At 41.9% G+C, this 11,340-nt stretch overlaps 1 protein-coding gene across 1 annotated transcript; it reads right to left on the bottom strand.

The window, feature by feature from the left end:
* Positions 1-4,167: 4,167 nt before the first annotated feature.
* Positions 4,168-6,333, bottom strand: LOC108366560 (uncharacterized). The gene is made up of 2 exons (XM_017620993.1): positions 4,541-6,333; positions 4,168-4,490 (listed from the first exon to the last, which is right to left on the bottom strand). Coding segments are annotated over exons 1-2 (1,263 nt in total). The 5' UTR covers positions 5,802-6,333; the 3' UTR covers positions 4,168-4,488.
* Positions 6,334-11,340: the final 5,007 nt, after the last annotated feature.

Below are 11,340 nucleotides of genomic sequence, written 5' to 3'. Positions count from 1 at the left end.
TTGTATGTAAAAACTGCAGGTCAAGCTTAGAAACTCCGAAAAACATTTTATGTGCAATAATAACAACACCGGCAAAAAAAGTGGAGTGTGTTTTTAACCAGACCCAACTACCAACATGTATTTCGACCCACTGAATCCAATTCTGAGATCCGTTTGACTTGTACACCGTCAAAATTTCTAGTAAATTGCAAAAAAAATGGCAAAAAATTCTCCATTCGCCATTTCTCTAGAGAGTAGAATAAACATGTTTAGAGAAATTTTTTTTTGTATATTTTTGTTTTATGGTTTTTTATTAATAGTCACTTTCAAAAGTACCTGGTATTTACATTATTATTTGTGATGTATACGTTCCTCAATCACATGGTTTTTTAAATACAATAAAAAAATGTTTTACTTTAAAATTTGTCTGATTTAATAAATATCGCTAGCGTAGGGTGCAAAGTTGCTAAGTCCCAATTTAAAAATTGTACAGGGAAAAAACTTCGTATAGCCATTTTCTTCAAGTATTTCGCAAAACTTTGATTACAACATTTTGCCTGTTTAAATCAAAGCAAAACTCCATACGAATCGGAGGTATTCGATATTTATTAAAAGATTCCGAACTTTTTTGGCCTTATCGAATTTTCGGAGCTTTTTTGGCCTTAGCAAATTGTCCTTTCATTGAATATAATCGAGAAAACATAAAACAAGGACCTTTACCCATTTCGAAACGATGCAATTTTAATTTATCTAGCCTCCTATATCAAAATATGAGTGAAGTTAGCAACTTTTCACTCTAAGCTAGCGACATATGAGTTTTACAATCAGTTTATCGTAAATTTTAAATAGTTTTATTTAATGGTATGTTTAAATGCTTTCAGATATTGGATTTTTACTCATATTTATAAAATGTATGACTCAATTTGAATCCCGCGATAAATCCCGGTATCCCGGGATTAGCTGAAAAATATCTCGAAATCCCGGGATCCCAATTTTCCTGATATTTTGGCATCTCTAGTACCGACACAGCAAAGGCGAAGGGCGTTAAGGGAAATTCACGATGTTCCCAGTGCAGGCCATATGGGGATCCGAAAAACGATAGCGCGATAGCAGCGCGATATTATTGGTCGGGCATGTTCCGCGACGTGAGGAAGTATGTGCGGAAATGTGAGACCTGTCAGCTTTACAAACCAAGCCAGCAGCAAGCAGCCGGAAAGATGCTGACGCAGCTAGCCGAAGAACCCTAGGCGACGGTGTGTGCTGATTTCGTAGGACCTCTTCCCCGATCCAAGCATGGAAACACTATGGCGCTGGTAATACCAGATCGTTTCTCAAGATGGGTCGAGATTGTACCAATGCGGAAGGCAACAGTGGAGGGAGTAATNTTTTTTATTAATAGTCACTTTCAAAAGTACCTGGTATTTACATTATTATTTGTGATGTATACGTTCCTCAATCACATGGTTTTTTAAATACAATAAAAAAATGTTTTACTTTAAAATTTGTCTGATTTAATAAATATCGCTAGCGTAGGGTGCAAAGTTGCTAAGTCCCAATTTAAAAATTGTACAGGGAAAAAACTTCGTATAGCCATTTTCTTCAAGTATTTCGCAAAACTTTGATTACAACATTTTGCCTGTTTAAATCAAAGCAAAACTCCATACGAATCGGAGGTATTCGATATTTATTAAAAGATTCCGAACTTTTTTGGCCTTATCGAATTTTCGGAGCTTTTTTGGCCTTAGCAAATTGTCCTTTCATTGAATATAATCGAGAAAACATAAAACAAGGACCTTTACCCATTTCGAAACGATGCAATTTTAATTTATCTAGCCTCCTATATCAAAATATGAGTGAAGTTAGCAACTTTTCACTCTAAGCTAGCGACATATGAGTTTTACAATCAGTTTATCGTAAATTTTAAATAGTTTTATTTAATGGTATGTTTAAATGCTTTCAGATATTGGATTTTTACTCATATTTATAAAATGTATGACTCAATTTGAATCCCGCGATAAATCCCGGTATCCCGGGATTAGCTGAAAAATATCTCGAAATCCCGGGATCCCAATTTTCCTGATATTTTGGCATCTCTAGTACCGACACAGCAAAGGCGAAGGGCGTTAAGGGAAATTCACGATGTTCCCAGTGCAGGCCATATGGGGATCCGAAAAACGATAGCGCGATAGCAGCGCGATATTATTGGTCGGGCATGTTCCGCGACGTGAGGAAGTATGTGCGGAAATGTGAGACCTGTCAGCTTTACAAACCAAGCCAGCAGCAAGCAGCCGGAAAGATGCTGACGCAGCTAGCCGAAGAACCCTAGGCGACGGTGTGTGCTGATTTCGTAGGACCTCTTCCCCGATCCAAGCATGGAAACACTATGGCGCTGGTAATACCAGATCGTTTCTCAAGATGGGTCGAGATTGTACCAATGCGGAAGGCAACAGTGGAGGGAGTAATTCGAGCAGTAAGAGAGCGGATTATCGGCAAATTCGACATTCCAAAAATCTTGACCACGAATAATGGAACCCAGTTTACCAGCTCGAAATTTAAGCAATTCCTGGAGGAGATAGCTTATTCCTATCAATTCACTGCTCCGTACACACCGCAACAAAATCCGACGGAAAGAGCTAACCGTAACATCAAGCGACTATTGGCGCAATTCGCAGACAAAGACCAGAAGAGGTGGGACGATCTGTTGGCAGAAATGACTTTGGCCCTCAGCACGAGCGTGTGCGACGCAACGGGTTACAGCCCGGCCTTCATCGGCCAAGGGCGAGAGCCAAGGTTACCGAATGCATTGCATGACGAGAATACGTTATGAACTGGCCAAGGTGCCACACCAGCACAAGTAAAAGGGGTGAGAATGAAAGAGGTATTCGAGCTAGTACAACGCAACCAACAGAAGGCTACCACAGAAGAAGCGAGGCACTATAACCTGCAGAGAAAATCGTGGCAACCAGCCGTGGGAGACAAGGTGCTGGTGCGAGAGCACTACCTCTTCAAAGCTGTGGACTACTTCGCGGCCCGAAACACGGCGGACCACATCGCATTCTAAATTTTATTTCACCTGTGATCGTAGAACTCGGCAAGGTGCACAAAGGGAAAAGGAGAACAGCGGACGTGGGTGATCTCAAACCATTTTATGAGAACAACGCGACAGGTGCAAATTCTCCCGTGGCATCGTCTGAGCCTAAATCGGCGCACAGTGGCGAGAAGGTAAATTTCAGCAGATACTTAAGTGTGTGAACTCGGCAGATGCCAGCAGGGGAGTAATTGCTATGACAGTGGAGACCCTGAAAGAGGAGGAACTAGCCGAAGAAACCTAAGTAAGGTGACTATGAAGAAGAAGAGGAAGAGGAAGAAGAAGATCATGATGATGAAGAAGAAGAAGCAGAAAAAATAAGGTTCCAAGAAAAAAACAACGACAGGTACAGATGGCATGAAGCGCAAAAGAAAATTACAAAAGTAAAAAAAATAATAATTACACTGGTCGACGGCCAAAATTTACCAGAGACGCCGTTATGAAATTCGTATGTAAAATCACCCCCTGATTCCGAAAATCAAGGTTATTTTTAATTTTATGGTACCGTTTTTGAGATATTTGCAATTTACCGTTTTTGCAAAAAAAAAAAATTGGGTCCACTTAATCATATATATCTCAAGAACGAATTAAGCAATTCCAAAACGGTTTGAAGCTTTTAAAAGGTAATACAATTTTCTATACACTGTGCATACAACACTTTTTGCTAGGCCCTGTAGATTCAAAGATAACGAACAATCATTACCGATTTTTTCAATTTTTTTTGTAAAAATATAAAAAAAATTGTACTTTGCGGGGAAGGATCTCGAAAACCTTTTATTTTTTTGCAGATTTTTTTTTTCTCCCTAAGCTCTGTTATATTACAAAAAAAATAAGGTATCATCGAAGAAAATCGATGCAAAACTACGTAAGTTATAAGCGATCAAATAAAAATACCCAGGTTGCGCAATTTCAACGTATACCTCAAAACGTATGTATGGTATAAAGAAGAGTGAAATATCTAGCTATGCTCTGTTTCTATTGAGTTAAAAGTTCAATTTATGAATGAAATTACCCATATTTTTAACTTTTTTTTTAAATTTATTTATGTTTATACTATATTCTAACAACCTTTATCTTAATTTGATTTTACTATGTTGTCGAAATAATTATGTGTTCTACTTTGACGCTTATTCAGTTTAGGATCGGTTTCTCTTATGAGAAACCAGCAGTAATCACCCATCATTGCGACGTCCCAGAATCCTTGATATCGATTCTCAATTAATTTCATTTGCTGATGAAACCTTTCGCCATGTTCATCCCTTTCGTCGCCAAGATTTGCCGGAAAAAAGCTCAAATGTGAGTGGAGAAAGTGAATTTTTAAAGACATATTTACGCCCATTTTCGCATAATTATTGATTAGGTCGTTCACTATCTGCTCGTAGTTAGGGCTTTTGTGTCTACCGAGAAAAGAAGCAACGACCTTTTCAAAGGATTCCCACGCTGCTGCCTCAACTGATGAGAGTAGTCCTTTGAATTGATTATTGTTGATCAACTTTCTTATTTGTGGTCCAACAAAAATACCTTCCTTTATCTTGGCTTGAGAAATATCTGGAAAAACTGTTTTCAAATAGTCGAATGCTTCGCCTTCTTTGTCCAAAGCCTTAACAAAGTTTTTAATGAGACCGAGCTTGATGTGTAAGGGTGGAAGTATGATTTTCTCTTTCTTGACAAGAGGGGTGTATTTGATGTTATCCACACCAACGGTAAACTCGACTCTTTCCGGCCAATCCTTTCTGACGTAGTGGTCCTTACGAGCTCGGCTATCCCACTTGCAGAGGAAGCAGCAGTGCTTGGTGTAGCCACTTTGTAGACCGCATAGCATTGCAACGACTTTGAGATCAGAACATATTTTCCAATCATGCTCTTCATATTTGATAAATTTGAGTATTTTTTGCATTTCCTCGTAGGTTTCCTTTGTATTTACTGCATGTGCAATCGGGATAGAAGGCTTTTTGTTACCAATATGCAATAATACAGCCTTCAAACTCAGTTTATTGCCGTCTATGAACAATCGCCACTCTTTTGAATCATATGTTTGACCAAACTCTTTGAATAAACCAGGGATGTCGTTGCAGTAGCATATACTGTCTTTCTTGGTATAGTGTTTGGAAAATGGTTCGTGACGAGTTCTACTATATGTCACCTTAACATCGGATGACACAAATTTAAATTGTTGCATACGAGAAGTGTGGATCTCGGCCTTTTCCTTGGATAGTTCCAAATCTCTTATCCAATCATTAAGTTGTGCTTGTGACAGAACGTTTCTTTCGTTTTCCATGCGAAATTCAGTACAACTTGATCCCCCGCACTCAGATGTTACTGTTGACAATGGAACTGGATCCGCAACTGCCGTTGAATGTAGTACTGGTAATGTCACTGTAGGTACGCTAGCATAGGTTACTCCTCTTGATCTTCCAACGCCAAGTACTTTTGTTTGACAAATATAACACTCTATTGAATGGCAAGTAGGTTCTCTCCATATCATTGGTGTATCAAATTTTGTTTGTTGTCCTGATTCCCACTGAATCAATTCTACTCGACACGATGTACACAAAGTGTTCGGTGTCCATGGTTTTTCAGCATTTTTAGGCTCAATTCCAAAATACTTGGAGTATAAAGTTTTGATATGATCTGAGAACACTCGTCGTCGCCTTATGATAGTATATTGGCCACACATGAAACAGAACATATCTGGATCCTTATTACACTCAAATTCTCGCGTCCTTTTACTCATTTTATTTTTTTTAATAAATCACGGTTTTGAAATTAGACTTATGAACTGAACTATCTCCGGCGAGCCTTGAAGATGTTATGAAGTTTCAAAGCGCATTAACTCATATTTATACTCGGAACAAGAATAAAATTGAAAAAATCAAATCTTACCTAGACAGAAAGGTTCCTTTTTATAACAAGCCGGGAAAAGAAAATACTACCTGTTTTAGATGTAGGCTTTAGAAATTTTCTGTGTCTTATAATTTTGAAAATCTACCTGCATACTTACCCATAACTGACGGAAATACATGTTTATAACTACATGCCTACAGCAGGTTTCGAACCCAACCACTCTTCCTTTCGATGCAACCACTCTACCTACTATAATACAATTCGAGTATTAAAAGTACTATTTGATTTATTTAAAGAAAAAGTGTTATCATTGTTATGGTGTTATTCGTTTATCCGGATAATATCTCACTTGCACTTTATACCTTTAATATATGTATGTATGTATAGGTACATACATTGAAGTTGCGCAACCTGGGTATTTTTATTTGATCGCTTATAACTTACGTAGTTTTGCATCGATTTTCTTCGATGATAGCTTATTTTTTTTGTAATACAACAGAGCTTAGGGATAAAAAAAAAATCTGCAAAAAAATAAAAGGTTTTCGAGATCCTTCCCCGCAAAGTACAATTTTTTTTATATTTTTACAAAAAAAATTGAAAAAATCGGTAATGATTGTTCGTTATCTTTGAATCTACAGGGCCTAGCAAAAAGTGTTGTATGCACAGTTTATAGAAAATTTTATTACCTTTTAAAAGCTTCAAACCGTTTTGGAATTGCTTAATTCGTTCTTGAGATATATATGATAAAGTGGACCCAATTTTTTTTTTTTTTGCAAAAACGGTAAATTGCAAATATCTCAAAAACGGTACCATAGAATTAAAAATAACCTTGATTTTCGGAATCAGGGGGTGATCTTACATAAGAATTTCATAACGGCCTTTCTGGTAAAGAGAAAAAGTTGAAATTTGTGGTCCAGTGTTATCATTGTAATGTTAAAATTAATGATAAACCAACAGCAATAATAACAATAATACTCATTATAAATACAAATAATAATACCTAGTAATATAAATATTTATAATAACAGAATTTTACTAATACTTCTAAATAATAATAATAGGAGCAATACCGCAATGGCAACCCGGAATCTACGACGGTTTACATCAATTCTACCAAACTCCTTTTTGGATAGCAACCCCGACACCAAATTACAACTGTGCGAGGATAACAATAAACAAAAGAAAAACAAAAATGAAGGAAAATACAGTTGGTCGCGCAATGACCACTATCGGCACTAAAAAGGATGTGCCGCGGGCGTCAAGGCACAAGTGTGAAAAGTGCACGATACTATGGAGCTGCAGCAGGCAAATTTTATGGCAGAACCAGCGGAAGGCGGAGTTCTGCGCGTACGCATAAGGCGCCTAACCGAACAAGAAATTCCACGCTACAGTAGAAACGACAGCAGCGATAGAGACCGGTCGAGCAACGTTGACCCAACTTCGCTCTGGCTATTGCAGCAGGCTCAACAGCTACCTGAGTAGAATCAACGAGGATGTGCCCAACCAATACCCGGCATGTGGAGAGTCGCCACATGACTCCCGGAACGTCTTCACATGCCCTGAGAATCCCACTCAGCTAACGCCCCTGTCTCTATGGACAGCCCCTCTGGAAGTAGCACACTTCCTGGGCCTCCCCCTAGCTGAAATAGACAACAACGATGATGGATGAACCGTCCCGAAAGGGGCTTAGTAGCCGCTACAACAACAACAACAACCAGTCGAGCAATTCAAGCGACAGCAACAGTACCAGAGGCGAGCATGACGCCGTGGGCCGGCCAAGTAGCTCAAGCCAGGGCGGTAGCAACAGTGGCAGGCAACAACAAGAAATCGGCGACCAGGAAATCTAAAGCCCAGAGAGTACGCAGCCATTCGTACTGCCCCACAATAGTGAGGATGCAGAGATTCCAGCCTATTGAGGTGCAGAGTACTTGGCAAACAAAACGCCACATTTGACGAGCGAAGAGGAGGAGATGGAGCACGAATCCTCACACTTAAGCGTACAATCAGACGACAGCGGGCCAAGCAGGAAATGTGATGGCGAAGTAGAGCGGGTGCCAACACCCATAACCATCTCGTCCGACGAGGAAGAGGAGTATGCCAAAAAGCAGGGCGAATTCTCCATCGCTACGCAAGACGCCAGACACCTCGGTAGCGGGTACATAGAGTATGCGCGCCATATCGACATGTGCATCAAGCTATACGACCCGATGACCTTAGTGAGGGCGCGATCGAGACGTGTACATTGGCGAGCGGTGGACAAAGGGATTTTGTGGAGGAGGCGTCAGGGAAGCGGGTTTGAATGTGGCAGCAGATGCCGACTTAGTGGCGGAAATAGAGCGTTGGCTAGAAGAAGCGGAGCCGAGTGTGCCATCGAAGTGGCAGGTCCTTCCGGAGGAAGGTGCGTTGCCGGAAGAGTTGGTGACGAAAATTGAGTCGCACGTTATCCATCAGCAACAGAAGCGGCAGTCATTCAGACGCATCGTAAACGGCCAGGCGTACAGAGTGAGGATCACCAAGACTGGCAAGGTGACCGTAAGTCTTGCTGCCGGGAGTAAGGAGGAAGTGTGAGGACCCCGGATCCTATGGCCCTGGACCCCACAACAATTTATATACAATTTATATAAAATATTAATTGGGCCAGCCGCCAAAAAGTAAACACAGACTGGTTAAGAATTCACTTAGGTTTTATTAACACTTAACTTCTTACGACTAAGTCTAAAACTAAACGTACTCTATGATAACCCGTCCCGAACTCGACTGACGGCACGTTGTGGCCGTTGCTTGCTTCCCACTTTTGTTCTCTGGCAGCGACGCAATGGTTGCGTAACATGTTTACAACCCATGGATTTGGCTTTGACTTCCCACGGGTGCATTATGGAATGCAGGTGGCAATGTCTCCCATTACACTATATGGTGAAATTAAAATATGCTGACACTGCGGCACGTGTAACGGCCAACCGTGGGAGCTTCGCAACAAATGCGACTGGTGCGTGTTAACTCTTCCCCCTCTAAAGATTTGCGTCCCGCAAGTCAACGTTTTGGGAGGCGTCCTTCTTAAGTCGGTTTCGAGAACTCTGTTGCAGTATGGACAAATTCAGCTCAGGAAGTTTGGCTCCTGTCGTCAATTTTCTCCATATCAGCAAAATTAGGATCATGAGCAAAATAAGTCCTAGACCTTCAGACGTCGCAAACCAGTTAGTTTTGTCCTTCAGGTAACCCAAAAGTCGTATGTTTCCAGACGTCATTTCATGGACGAGATCGAGGTTCACTGCCAGACTCTTATTCGTTATTATAGACAACACGGATGGAAGCACCTGCACACCTGAGCTGCTTGTACTCCAGTAGGTTTGATAGTTGATCGTTATCGTCTCGTTCTCCAGCTGTAGAATATAGGAACCAGACAGGTGTTTAGATATTTTACCTGACCATACGCTGCTGTTGAAGTTATACAGGAACATTGTATCTTCCTTAAGTACTTAAACCGTTGTTTCGATGCAGGTTATGTAGCGACAACTTGTTTGGCCGCCCTTGAGTAGACGTGGCAGTAAATCTAGTGACCCCTGTTTGCAAACCATAGCGGTGGCGAGGTGTTGGCAGCTATCCTTAATGCCATATATCTGTTGTTTGTTCATTAGGATTGTTTTGTACTTCAAGTCGACTTGATGACCATCCCTCAAAATTGATCGTGTGATTAAATGGTTGAACCTTGTTTGCGCCACTTTTGGCATGGACAAGACGTATAGTAGAAGACTGCCGTTGGTGTTGATTGATGGCTCACTATATTCGGTGGCTTCGATGACGTTGCTGTACGGAAGCACTTCGATTTGGCTTATTAGTTAATTTATTTCCTGTTTATTTAATAGATTACTATTGACAACTCCTGCTTTGGCCATCTCGCTACCTTGTGCTCTATTTCCTGTGAAACTTTAGCCAGGTCGTTGCGTCCCAAAATGTCATTCGTGGCCGTTGCGATTCCATTAACAGCCTGTAATAGCTCTTGAGTTTTCTTGAATATTTCAGAGTTTACCTTATATTGAAGGTTGTTATTGGGTACTAATGCGTCTTGGCTCCGCAGGACTTCATCCCAGTCTAAGGCGTCAGGTGTGCCAGGAATCCACTTCCAGGGTGACCCAATCCAATCGATTGCAACGCTTGCATTCCGAACCGCCGGATTCTAGTAATCTTAAGCTTCTTATTAACCTTTTGTCTAATGTTATTATTAACCTTGGGGCTCAAGGCTCTTGATATTGCTTCATACGTGTTGTAATGTTCTGAGTCAGGAGCGGATGGCTCAAGACCGACCATACGTGGCGACGAGTCACACCCTGCGAGAGGTGCCCCTGCTTTTACTGAATATGGCGGATCTAGAGAGGACAACTCGATAAAACCCGTAATTCCGAGTGTCATCCGTACCGTGCTTATGGGATGAATGGCACTACGTAAGTGTGTCTTATAACGGTGGCCTCCAGATACCTGGCGCCCTCTGGTTGTAAGAAGTCTTGCCTGGGATACTGGAGGCTATGTCCCAGCTGACATCCCTTGCCCCATACTCGTGGGATACACATGGAAAGTAAAACAAAATCAAATCAAAAGCCAGAAGGAGCTGCACAGCTCCAAACAATGGCCAATGCTGGCCTTTCGACTTCTGTCGAAACAGAAGCCATCGCAACAGAACTACTGGGGGCGCATAGTCCCTCGTATGATGTAGAGATGGTGGATACTAGCGTGAGACAGGATGCAAGTCCCATCAGAACGCTATCTGATATCTCGCCGGAGGATGAGCAGAAGTTACTTGCTTCTCCGGTGAACAACTCATCTCACCAAGCTCGAGAGCTGGAGCGGCTTAGCGGAGCCGGTCGGAAACGCCTCAAGCGGTACATGGAACAGGGAATGAGCTATGAGCAGGCTAAAGAAAAAGCCAAAGTACCCGTTGGCCCACCACGGAGGGGGAAAAAATCCTCCAAAAAAGACCTAGGTCTGATAGCTCCACCCCGCAGGGGCGATCCCCAAAGAAATTGGCCAAACCAGGTGAGGGATCTGCAGGGGGCAGGCCAGCTGGGACTGCATCTGTGCCCACCGGTGCGGCAACTGTGCCGCATGCACCTGCAGATGGTCGCGGGGAGCCAGTTTCCTTTAGGGATGCACTGTGTGGAGTGAAGCTGGGTATAGTCCCAGAGGACTATCCAACCACAGTGTGGTCAACGGATGAGCTCAGAGCTATCCAAAATGTCATCCTCAGGGCGGTCAGGAGCAACACAGTTAGCGTTGTAAAGCCTATCTTCAAGGGTTGCACCTTCTACCCGAGATGGCTATCCATCATTTGCAGGGATGCTGCGGCCGCGGGGTGGATACGGAACACTGTTCCAAAGCTGGCTCCATGGAAGGAGGCGAAGACGAAAGTGGTCGAGGAGGCAGAAACACCTCGCCGC

The sequence above is a fragment of the Rhagoletis zephyria genome, unplaced genomic scaffold (assembly GCF_001687245.7).
Source record: "Rhagoletis zephyria isolate East Lansing unplaced genomic scaffold, Rhagoletis_zephyria_1.1 Rzeph_scaffold_02317, whole genome shotgun sequence".
NCBI classification, from domain to species: Eukaryota; Metazoa; Arthropoda; class Insecta; order Diptera; family Tephritidae; genus Rhagoletis; species Rhagoletis zephyria.
Note: the sequence above shows the minus strand (reverse complement) of the source record. Positions and strands in the feature narration are given on the sequence as shown.

Excerpts from the sequence above, each read along its gene's own strand:
- LOC108366560 (XM_017620993.1), bottom strand. The coding sequence starts at position 5,801 with ATGAGTAAAAGGACGCGAGAATTTGAGTGTAATAAGGATCCAGATATG.